This window comes from Phodopus roborovskii, unplaced genomic scaffold (assembly GCF_943737965.1).
Source record: "Phodopus roborovskii unplaced genomic scaffold, PHOROB, whole genome shotgun sequence".
Lineage (NCBI taxonomy): Eukaryota > Metazoa > Chordata > Mammalia > Rodentia > Cricetidae > Phodopus > Phodopus roborovskii.
In genome coordinates this window covers 659,137-671,657 of record NW_026126484.1, presented here as the reverse complement: position 1 = coordinate 671,657, position 12,521 = coordinate 659,137, and the positions used below count along the sequence as shown (strand labels likewise).

Genomic DNA, 12,521 nt, shown 5'->3' with positions numbered 1-12,521 from the left:
CAGGTAAGAATATGCATTTGCATCTTTATTTTACAAATGAGGAGTCTGAGGATCACAGCACAAGAAGCATTCTCAGGGCAATGAAACTAGTTACAGAAGGGGGTTGGGAGTGGATGAGCCAGGCCTGCCAGCTTGATTATCACAGCAGCCAAGTGTCCTGTGTAGATTCTGTGACATGAGCCCAAGAGGAAGAGTCTGCTGACACTGTGTCTGAAAACTTACTAGGTAGATACCATAATGTCTGCCCTCATTTGAGGGAAGGGCAGAAATAGTAGGGAAATGAGGTTAAATAATTCCAACAAATGCCCACAACCAGACATTCACTGATTCTGAGGAGACATTTAAGTGAATTCAAATTACAGGAACAATATCTTCATTTCCCCAACAGCAGATATCCATGTAAAAGACCCATCCACTGAACAGCAAAACACCAAAGCAGCAGCTCTGTCACTGTAGACACTGATGCAGTGCTGTCAGCTTGAAATCACTTTGCTAAAATCTGTTGCAAATCCATAAACACCTCTGAAGGTTTGGCAGACACTTAACTTTTTGTCAATACATTTTCACACTAACAGGGACAGTTTGTACATGCATGAAATGCTGTGGCATCATCACTTCATAACTAATTGATGCATCCAATAATCATGTTCACTGGCCTACTAACCGTTTGTGTTCCAGGGACCCGGAGGCTGGACCATTTACCATGAATCTGGCAAATGAGAGCATCTCAGAGGAATTCATTCTCTTAGGGTTTTCAGATCGGCCATGGCTGGAGCTGCCACTCTTTGTGGTGTTTCTGGTGTCCTATATCTTGACCATCTTTGGGAATATGATGATAATTCTTGTGTCCCGCCTGGATTCCAAACTCCACACCCCCATGTACTTTTTCCTCACTAACCTGTCTCTGCTGGACCTGTGTTACACCACGAGCACAGTCCCTCAGATGCTCATCAACATATGCAGCACCCAGAAGGTGATCAGCTATGGTGGATGCGTGGCCCAGCTTTTCATTTTCCTGGCCTTGGGCTCCACTGAATGTCTTCTCCTGGGCGTCATGTCCTTTGACAGGTTTGTAGCCATCTGTCAACCTCTCCATTACTCAGTGATCATGCACCAAAGGCGCTGCCTCCAGTTGGCAGCTGCATGCTGGATCAGTGGCTTCAGCAACTCAGTATTGCAGTCCACCTGGACCCTTCAGATGCCACGATGTGGTCACAAGGAAGTGGATCACTTCTTCTGTGAAGTTCCTGCCCTGCTCAAGTTGTCCTGTGTGGACACCACAGCAAATGAAGCAGAGCTCTTCTTCATCAGTGTGCTGTTTCTTTTAATACCTGTGACTCTCATTCTCATATCATATGCTTTTATTGTCCAAGCAGTGTTGAGAATCAGGTCAGCTGAAGGTCGGCGAAAGGCATTTGGGACATGTGGCTCCCACCTAATTGTTGTAGTACTTTTTTATGGGACTGCCATCTACATGTATCTGCAGCCCCCGTCCCCTGCCTCCAAGGACCGGGGAAAAATGGTGTCCCTCTTTTATGGGATCATCACACCCATGCTGAACCCCCTTATCTACACACTTAGGAACAAAGAGGTAAAGGGCGCATTTAAGAGGTTGATAACAAGGGTCTTCTTGATTAAAAAATAAGGGATGCCCAATAGCAGCTGTATTAATGTAAGTTTTTACAGCCTGATAAATTACATTGTTTTGTTTCCCGTGAACTATTATGATGGCCTTCCTCAAAATCTTGCTGAGAGAGAACTACATCAGTGTTCTGCTGCCCAGATATATTAATTTCATATGTCCTGAGAGGTGACCTTTTATGATCCCCCAAATGCTAACTCTATAAGCTGCATATTTTTAAGCTTTATACTATTTGTGTGTTTGGTAAGGCATTTACTATACATGCAGATACCTGTCTCGGACATAAACATACTCCCATGCTCTTTTAAACATGTGTAGAAGATCTAACAAAAGTACGGAATGCTGGTCATAGACTTATCTTTTTGAGGCTTGGCTGAAAATTCAGCATAATCTCTACACCAACACAATTTAAAATTCACAATGAATCCAAAGATTAACAAGATATTCCATTATTTTTATAGTTTCTATCTCTATTAAATTAATGACATCCTTTTAATCAAACTGATTTTTAGCATTTTGAATTATTTCTTCTATATGCATACCTTAACTCCTAAAGAATTCCTAGTTAAATCATGATTAAAAAACAGTCTTACAGTTTTTTTACTTACAGTACACTCCCGGTCCATGTACTTTCATTATGCAAGAAGAAAGTTTGTTTTTTGTTAGTTGCCTTGAGTCAACAAAGGCTATAATTTATACTTCTTTCATATTGCTCCCAAAATTCAACAGTGATGAACAAAATTTTTATACACTAAAAGTCTAAACTGATCAAGTTTATTATATATTACATTATAATTAATCTCTTTGATTCTTTTTTCAACAAACTGATTTTACAACAATTACCACATTGAACACTTATACTGAATCACAACACCCTTAGGGTTTTTAACCCAGAAGGTTTGAGGTGAGAATAAGAACTTGTCTTTCAGAAAATCCCTAAAAATGTTGGTGTTCCCTGGTAGGGACCAGACTTTAAGAACTACTCTACTGACAGTTAAAGAAAATAGCAGTTATCTTGGGGTCCTATCTTTTATTTCTAACATTGGGAATTAAAGAGAAAAAATTAGAGAGAATGCTGAAAGTGTATTTTGAAAACAAGAGGGCATTTTCTGAATGAAATGCCTGCTTATTTTAAAGTCCAAGTAAAGGAAAGACCAAATTTCCAGAGACAACTTTTTATGTCACTTCAAAGTTAATGTCAGTGTCCTTTAGAGGTCTGTAAGAAGCTGGCTGTGATGGCTCTCAAATGGCTAAGGAGAAAACCATTGGGCCAGTATGCTCCATCCTGGCCTCCTGAGATAGAACTGATATTTTCTCAGATCTCATCTGGGATCCGTCCCAGCCTTCAGAACTAGGTTTAGGCTAGCACGTGATATTTACTGACACCTTGACTGAAGCCAGAGGTGGGGTTAGAGAAATTAGCAGAGTGATGGAAGTTGAGGAATTAAAAATGAGCAATATAGTTCATTCAGCACACTCTGTACTAGTGAATTTTAAAGAGATTTATCTAAATTTTACAAATATTTTCATATTAGTTGATGTATGCATGTATATATGGCATATGCTTCTTGATCTCCCCAGGTAACTAATTAATTCTCATTACACTTTTGTACAATGTGGAGCAATAGTGACTAAGGGCACAGAATAAATCCTTGTGTTTCTATCTGTATTAGAACCTCTCATAAAAAGTGATTAATAAAATGCTACTACCTTGGAAAGAATTCACTACTGCTACAGGATTTAAATATTTTACTCTACTGGTTGACAATTAACAATAACCTGTCTGAATTTAAAAACGACAGGATTTATAACTTTAACAGGATTATTTAATAAAAGAAAATAGTTCTAAAGATGTGGGAAATGTCATTTAAAGTAAAAACAACAAATAAATGGGTGATATTTTACATAAATCAGTATAGATATGTCAAATACATTTTCTACACTAAAAGGTACAGAAATATAATTGATGATGTATTCCTTAAAATCCTCACCTGGGAGAACATACTGACTAAACTATTGGCTGTAGCTCTGGGATTTGCATTTTAATAGACATATTGTGCATCAAAAATGCCTTCATAGAATAAAGAGTGAGGAACTGAGCAATCAGAATTCCAAATTTCTTGAAGACTTTTTAAAGCATGGATTTGTTCAGCATAGAGTAGGACGTGCTTTGTCCCAATGTCATTGACATCAGCACTGGAAGGGAGTTTCTTTCATAACAGATCCCTACCAGTGGGTAAAAGTCAAGAAGTTGATTTTAGTACAATGGAAGAAAGGACTCATAAAGATAAAGACACTATAGAATGATAATAGAGATGACCATTTCTGACAATCTTGGAAAAGAGATATATATGAAACAAGGCTGAATCAAAAATCTACTCAATTCTTTTCTATTTCATTCTGTTTCAGGAATTTTCAACAGTGAAATCAAATTTGATACACTGACTCCTCTAAGTGACCAAAAGAAAGAAAGCAGACAGAGAAAATTATAGATATGACACTGGAAAGTCTTGGGTAGAAGTTGAGCTGGTAACTATGGCTTCAAAGGACAGAACTGTTTATTTTGATTGTTCTATGGATGTCACACTAGAAAATGTGCAATGACGGGAATGGGTCAGTGTCTCTGAGATTTACAAATACTGGAGAAAAGCTAGAGTGCACAGCTTATAAAGAATCTCCCAACCTGAAAGGTTAAGGTCCTGGCAGCTATAAGAAGAATTTGGTTAGATATGGGGAAAAAATGTTCAAATTTCTGGAAGTTATGTACCTGAAACCATGTATCAGCCTGGCCATTTTCCGTACTTGAGTGTGAAGAAAGGATCTGTCTGTGCTTGTTGCAGCCCCTGGAGGCTGTGGACAAGTCAGGTTGCTTATTCACAACCACATGGTCTCACCTCTGGCTCCTTTGTCCACTTTGTGAACCTCAGCCAAATCCTCAACCTGTCTCATAAATATTCATGATTGCATTTGGGACCCATCTAAATAATCTGGAATAAATGCCTCCTCTTAAGATTCTCAAGCATATCTTTTGCTAATTAAGGTAACACAAATTATGAGGAGTGCCTGTAGACCTACTTCATTGCCAATGCAAGATCATCACTAAAGTGCTGAGCCATCAACACCATTGGGGATCATGTAGCCTGCCTATCTCCTAAAGAAAGAAGAATAAAGTTGTTTTCTAGAGTCTTGATCAGATTAGCAAGAATCTACTTTATTCTTACTCTTAGCAATATCACTATCTTACTATTATGAGAAATTTTTAAATGCTCCAAATTTTTCCTATTTGAAGCAGTAGAAGAGAGATTGCATCACTTACCAGGATATACATTGAGCTAAACATGAACAGAAATTGGCAGGAAAATAAATAAAACAGCATCTCTTGGCTTTCGTGAATAGAGCTATGAATTCTGTAGATGAATGTGCAGTAGTGAGATTTCTGCATTACATGTCATTTCAGTTCTTCGAGGAATCTTTAAACTGTTTTCCATAATGGTTATGCTAATCTAAATTGTTTTCTGTGATGGGTAACTAATTTACTTTCGTACCAATAGTACATAAGCGTTCTATTATTTTCTACATCATCACCAGTATTATAAAACCTATTATTACTGGATGAATTGACAGATCATCATTGTGCTTTAGATTTGAATTTCTCTGATGAAGTAAAGCTCAGCACTCTTTTTTCTTTTGTTCTTTTTTTAAAAAGTGTATTTATTTATTATGTATACAGTGCTATGTCTGCATGTATCGGCATGTATGCCTGCAGGCCAAAAGAGGGCACCAGATCTCATTATGGATGGTTGTGAACCATCATATGGATGCTGGGAATTTAATTCAGGACCTCTGCAAGAGTAGCCAGTACTCTTAAGCACTGTGCCATCTTTATGTCATTGGCTATTTTGATGTCATCTTTTTTGAAATGTCTACTTAGATCTATTGTCATTTTTACTATCTCTTAAGGCCTTGCTGTATCTTGAATTCCTCATATATTCTGAATAGTGACACATACAATTTGCAGATATCTTCTCCCATTTTTTAGTTCAATTGTCTCCTCTTGTACAAAAGCATCTGAGTTTCATATAGTCCCATATACTTACTTTTATCTCTTGTGCATTTAAGGGCTTGTACCCCCCCCCCACCAAAAAAGAAGCCTAACGTTATCAAATATTTCCTCCATTTTTTTTAAATAAAAAAACTTCCCTATCTTAAAAGTATGTTTTTTGCTTCTTGTGGAAAATCAATTGGCATAGATATACAGGATTAATTCTAATCTTTCTATTCTGCTATTGTTCTTTTTTTTATGCCAGAACTTTTCTGTTTTGATTGTTTTAGCTTGGTAGTATATTTTTAAATCAATAATGTGATTACAGTTGCTTTTTGTCTAAAACTTCCTTGTGTGTGTGTGTGTGTGTGTGAGAGAGAGAGAGAGAGAGAGAGAGAGAGAGAGAGAGAGAGAGAGAGAGAGTGATACGTGTCTACAGGTGTAGGGTGTGCCTTGGTTTGCTTTATATTTTGTTACCAAAAATAACTTGTGGAGGAAAGAATTTACTGTCCATCCTGAAGGGAAGTCATGGTAGGAACTTGGCAGGAACTGAAGCAAAGACCACACAGGACTGCAGCTTGCTGTCTTGTTCCTCTTGGATCATCCAGGGTTACATGCTCAGGGGTGGCTGAAGGGTTTAAATGAGTCCACAGACCCAAGACAAATGATAACTAGGTATTTATTAGGGAAGCAATTACACAGATAACAGTAAATAACCGCCAAGGTCTTACTACTCCAGAAGATACCGTCTCTGCCCTTCTGATGCTGTCCCCAAAACCCAAGAGAGCAAACCAGCCTCTCCTTTACCTTATAAGGGGTTATGGGCTAAACACCCAAAACCACATCCAAAGGGTGTGGCCACCACTGCAAGTTCACTGGCAAAGCAAGATGCCACCACCCCCAGTGAACTTGCTCCTCCTACATTAATCATTATTTAAGAAGACACACCACAGATTAGTCTACCAGCCAATCTGATAGAGTCATCTTCTAAATTGAGTTTCCTTCTCAGATGACCCTAGCTTGTGTTAAGTTGACAAGAAAGAAAAAGCAAATACCAAACAAAGCACAAACTAATTGACACAAGATGATCAAGTCATAGCAGAAAACTGCCACAAAGCACTTCCCAAGGCTTATTGGATTTCTGTGGCAGTTGATAGGCTTTAATTGAATTTACATCTTGTGCACCGTTTCAGCTTGAAAATGCCTAAGGGTTATCAGCATATTATTTTTTCTTTTATTTGCTAATTAATTTGTGTGTGTGTGGTACTTAGAGTTATGTCTTAGGTTTTGTGAATGGTAGGCAAGCACCCCTTATGGAACTGTGAGCCCACCCTTGTCACCACTTTCTAAGATAAAGACATAGGCCAAAGACACATCATCACACAAGGACAAAATATAGCTTTCCAGATGATTGCAACTTTACTTCATGATTTCTTTCTTGATCCATTGGGGGTTCAGGAGTAAGTTGTTTAATGTCTAGTCTATACATTTGTACGCAGCTCCCATCTTTTTCTTAGCATTAGTTTCTAGTTTCACGACTGTGGTTGGGTTGGAAAATGTATGTTCGGTTATGGCGGTAAATAAGGATCAGGATAAACAAATAGGCCGAATAGATGTTTATTCAGGGAGAAATAACTTACAACCTAGACAGATGAACACCAGGAAATTCAACCTGATCCTCTCCTGTCCAAGTCACGCCAGTGTCCAAGTCACACCAGAAAGAGAGCGCCTTTCCTGGCCCCCTCCGACCTCCTTCCACAGGTCACTCCGCCCATGGCTCCACCCCCCAATGGGCGTGGTCAGTGCCACAGAACTATCTCACTACATTTGGTATTACTTCAGTTCATTTAAATGTGTTGAGACAAAAAGAAACCATGTTTTAAAGACACAAAAAGGTGAATCATACGTGTGTGTGTGTGTGTGACACACGTATGATTTCTTTCCGTCTTACCCTGTGGTTGGTTGTATGGCTGGGTGTGGCCCCTGGCTGGCTGTCTCTCCTCTTCTCTCTCTCCTTTCTCCTCTTTCTTTCTCCTTTTATTTATTCTCTCTGCCTGGCAGCCCCGCCTATCCTTTCCTCAGCCTGGCTATTGGCTGTTCAGCTCTTTAGATCAGTCAGGTGTTTTAGACAGAGTAATAGAGCTTTACAAAGTTAAACAAATGCAACATAAAAGAATGCAACACATCTTGGCATCTGTAAGCAAATATGCTACAGCATAAAAGAATGTAACACATCTGTAATATTCCAAACATACATGAGAAGTGGAAAAAGGGGTGTGTGACATTAGCACCAATCAAAGGAAAACTGAATTGGCTATGTTATTATTGAAAACTAGATTTCAGATCAAGGAACATTATGAAGAACGTATCATCATTTACTAATGATAAAAGATTGAGTTCTTCAGAGGCTGTGAACACTTTAAGCACATGTACACATAATACAACTTCAAGATCTGAGAAGAAAATCTGGGAAACAGAAGGAAAAGCTTGTGATGACACCTGAAGATTTTGGCAGACACAGGAGCAGCTCTGGAAGTTGCTCTTTTGTACAGAACTGACATTGTCAACAGGTCTAGGTCAGAAACTTACAGGAATTTGCATTAACAACTGCACCTCCTCAGAGAAGCAGGCTCCAAATAGCTTCCATCATCCAAGATGCTCACCTGTGTGTAGCTCAGGATGCTGTGGTAGCTACAGACACCAGTTACCACGGAAAGCAAGTCATGGGAAGAGCCAGAACAAAGTTTGCACAGCAGGCTTGGCTTTGCCTGTGAGGAGGCAGAGGCCCCAGCTGCCTCCTTGTGGGGTACTTGTGGGACAAATTGTAGTGGGGGAGGAGGACTTGGAGGCAGGGAAAGGTGAAATGGTGGGCTGTTGTTTGAGTAAAGAAACATGTTTAGAAGACAGTGGTAGCAAGCTGGGTGTCCCTAGGATGGAGTTTAAGCCATCAGATGTAAAACTATCAGAGTTGTGCAGGCTCAAAGCAAGAGCTGCTATTAGATTAAGTAGATGTGTAGTTGGCTTTGTTTTGTTTTTGTTTTTCCTCTTTGCTCTTGGGGGCCTCACCATCCAGCTCCCAAATAATACATGAGTGTTATTCTTACTTATAAATGCTGGCCTTAGCTTGGCTTGTTTCTAGTCAGCTTTTCTTACATTATCCCATCTACCTTTTGCCCCTGGGCTTTTACCTTTCTCTATTCTATATACCTTTCTTTCCTTCTTACCCTGTGGTTGGTTGTATGGCTGGGTGTGGCCCCTGGCTGGCTGTCTCTCCTCTTCTCTCTCTCCTTTCTCCTCTTTCTTTCTCCTTTTATTTATTATCTCTGCCTGGCAGCCCTGCCTATCCTTTCTTCAGCCTGGCTATTGGCTGTTCAGCTCTTTAGATCAGTCAGGTGTTTTAGACAGAGTAATAAAGCTTTACAAAGTTAAACAAATGCAACATAAAAGAATGCAACACATCTTGGCATCTGTAAGCAAATATGCTACAGCATAAAAGAATGTAACACATCTGTAATATTCCAAACATACATGAGAAGTGGAAAAAGGTAGGGAAAATTATAAACAATCTGTCTTTGGTATTTAGGCATGAGTTTTGTTTAGATTTAAATAGGAAGGATTTGGGCAAGGAAAAGATATGTACAGTGACACAGTCTGTTCAGAGAGGGTTGAATGATGGCTGTTTCAGTACTTCAAGGTTCAGGGAAGTTGTTGCTTTCATAACTGGAAGGAAGTGATCTGATTATGGCCATGTTTCTACCTCCTCTTCCTGCCTTTCTTTTTCCTGTTCTCCCAAAGCACCAATGCCAAGGCAGGCTGTGGAAACCAGAACCCTTCTTCTCTCAAATAGTCATAAACCCCAGGAATATTATTTCAACCTTCCCCTTCTATTTTGTGTAACATCTGATCCATGTGGTCTAATAAGACATTACAGGAGGGGTCTTATCCTGAACGAGTGAGGAACTACTGCTGCATGAAGAGACTAGGAAAAGTGTGGAGATAGGCCATTTTAGGGCTCCCACTCAGCCCATTTATGTGTGTTCATGCTGTTTTTTGTTTAATCTTACTTCTACTGTCCATTGCTGCCCAATCTTCATCAAACCCTGGGTCTTTAAATGTTCTATCTCAAGGCTCTCACATCATACCAAACTTGGATCAAATATAGTTGCTATGTTTTCTTCTTATTAACCTCTTTCCTCAATAGAGGCGTTGGCACTATGCTTTATGATGGACAGGAAAGGAGTGATCACTTTTGACGTCATTACATCAGAAAAAGACAGCTGTAAGGAATTTAGATGAAAGGGTAGCACTATCATATCATATAATGCCTTGCTCAGAGGCTAGCTGTAGTGGCATATTGTTTATGATTTATTAAAGTTTGCCTGAAGATTCAGAAAGCAAAGTCAGCCACAGGCCATAGAAGCCAGGCACACACCTTTAATCGCAGCAGCCAGAAGCTAGGAGGTGGTGGTTCACACCTTTAATCCTAGAACTCAGGATTAAAAGACAGGTGGATCTCTGGGAGTCCAAGGCCACCCAGATCTAAACAAGAGTGAATCAGTCTAAAAGAGAATTATAGCTCACACCTTTAATCCCAACATTAGGAAAGTATTCAAGACCGAAGAAAGGTCTCAGAGGCATTGGTTCTCCAGCCACACTGAGGAGGTTACAGTCTGAGGCTTGGTGGAGAGCTTCTCTAAACGTGGATCAGCCCCTTCAGCCAGAGCTAGAAGTGCAGGTTAGTGGTGGGCTGCTTTGCTTTTCCAATACTCAAATTAAAGCTTGAACCCCAATAAAAGTCTGAGTCACTTATTTTTCGTGTAACAGCTAGCTGCTCTTGTTGCCTGGCTCGTTCCAAGAAGAGCCAGCATTTAGTGAGCATTTTATTCTGACAGATAGCAAAGATAGCAGTTCAGCTCATCACTTAGCAACAAATAATGAGAATCTAGTTTTGTTGTTGGTAAACAAAAGGGGCATCTGGTGCGGAGAGATGGCTCAGTGGTAAAACCACTTGCCACTCAGACCTGAAGACCTGAGTTCAGTCCTAAAGGTCCTAGAGAAAAAGGATAGTATCAACTTCAAAAGGTCCTCCCCGACCTCTGCATGCAGATGTGTGCAAGGTACACACATTATTTTTTTAAAAATTACCTTGGGATGTTGAAGCTACATGCACAAAATAGACTGGCGCTTTTTTTTTTTTTTTTTTTTTTTTTTTTTTCATTGTCTCTTTCTCTTTTCTTCTCCTTTCGCTCATTACCTGGCTCCACCCTTTCACCCTCAGCTTCTGTCCCTTAGTATATTTGGAATCCTAAAGTTTTCTTTTCCTTTCTTGTTTTTTTAGAATTTCTCCACCCTTTCAACTCCAGAAGTTTTTGTAGGGCTGTACACTAACATTTTCACTGGGGAGGTGCCTGAAAGGAGACCCCAGGCAAAACCAGATTTAGTGTGAGCAAAGGTAAAAGCAGTTATGATCTCACTCACGAATCTATTTCGACATTCCTGACTTTTTATGGAAAAGCTTCTCTTTGGATTTTCTGTTGATTGGGTAACAAAAATAACATCTTGAGTTTATTATACAAAATCATCTAACTCGAGCTCATTCTTTTATTTTTATGTAAATCATGATTGTGCCTTTTGGGAGACGTTATCCCTTGATGAGATCGCTGCACTTGATTTTCCAAAAGGACATCCGGGAGTTACTTTCGCAATCAATGCAACCTCGTGCAAAGCTCCCAAGGTTAAGTAAGTCGTCACGAACAACGCTGGGCAGCACGTCTGCCGACCTCCCGCAGACAACCAGCAGGGAGCAGCACGGACTCCCAAGTCAGGGCGGCTCTCTGGGTTCCTCCCCTCCCTTTGCTCTGCTCTTCTGCTCCCTCTGGTTGGGCTGGGGAATTCCTTTCCATTTTCTTACTTTTCTTCATTCTCCTGCTTGCGGTCCCCTCGGTTCCACCCAGATTCCTAAGCGAGTGTTGAGAATTGCATCGTTTGAGGCAATATTCCCGGCCTCTGCAGCTGCCTGCCTCCCCAACAATACCGGGGGGTCTCCTTACCACACAGGTCCGTCAACCTTTCCATCCCTAAAGGGAGACGTATGGTTCGAAAGATGGTGGCATGTGCCTGGGACGCTTAATGGTTGCAATAAATCAGGAAGAAATATTGTGAAGTGTTATTCAATAAAAGTGTAAAACCACATTCATATCTTTTTATTTAAAAAAAAAATTATTTTAATACAGGCTTTAAAAATTCGGCAGTGTAAACATTTGTAAGATTAGTAGAGCAACTTGGCTATGAGCATTGGTGGTTCAGTGGTAGAATTCTCGCCTGCCACGCGGGAGGCCCGGGTTCGATTCCCGGCCAATGCAAGTAGTTTATTATTTCCCCTCTGCCCTCCCTTTTATTTCTTAAAGGAAATCTTGAAAATTCAATTAGCCTTAGTCAGACTTACATTTTCGATAAGTCGTATATCCTAATCACATTTTAATTAAAATCCACTTTTCAAATGAAAGGGATTGTTAAACTAGCGACAAGCTGTTGTTTTTTTTTTTAAAGAAATGAAATGAAAATTTTCTGAACTAATTTTGTTAGATCTAAATCTCTAAGGCAGCTAACCATTTTATTCTTAAAAGGGCGGTAGTTTTTATATGTATATAATGGGAGAAATTCAGGCAAACCAGTAAGTACTTAGCAGAGTGGCGCAGCGGAAGCGTGCTGGGCCCATAACCCAGAGGTCGATGGATCGAAACCATCCTCTGCTAGAGTTGTATATTTTACTCTTTCCCTACGAAGGGAATCTCTAGAAATAAATTGCATCAACATTCTACCGTTTGTTTATAGAAA

At 39.8% G+C, this 12,521-nt stretch overlaps 1 protein-coding gene and 2 non-coding genes across 3 annotated transcripts; all 3 read left to right on the top strand.

Moving 5' to 3' along the window:
* Window positions 1–703: 703 nt before the first annotated feature.
* Window positions 704–1,645, top strand: LOC127229541 (olfactory receptor 2B2). Its single transcript, XM_051194622.1, has one exon. It carries the CDS (start codon window positions 704–706, stop codon window positions 1,643–1,645), a length of 942 nt encoding a protein of 313 aa, XP_051050579.1.
* A 10,330-nt stretch (window positions 1,646–11,975) lies between these two features.
* Trnag-gcc (transfer RNA glycine (anticodon GCC)) lies at window positions 11,976–12,046 on the top strand. Its single transcript has one exon. It is a non-coding gene; the product is annotated as a tRNA-Gly (tRNA).
* A 321-nt stretch (window positions 12,047–12,367) lies between these two features.
* Window positions 12,368–12,439, top strand: Trnam-cau (transfer RNA methionine (anticodon CAU)). Its single transcript has one exon. It is a non-coding gene; the product is annotated as a tRNA-Met (tRNA).
* Window positions 12,440–12,521: the final 82 nt, after the last annotated feature.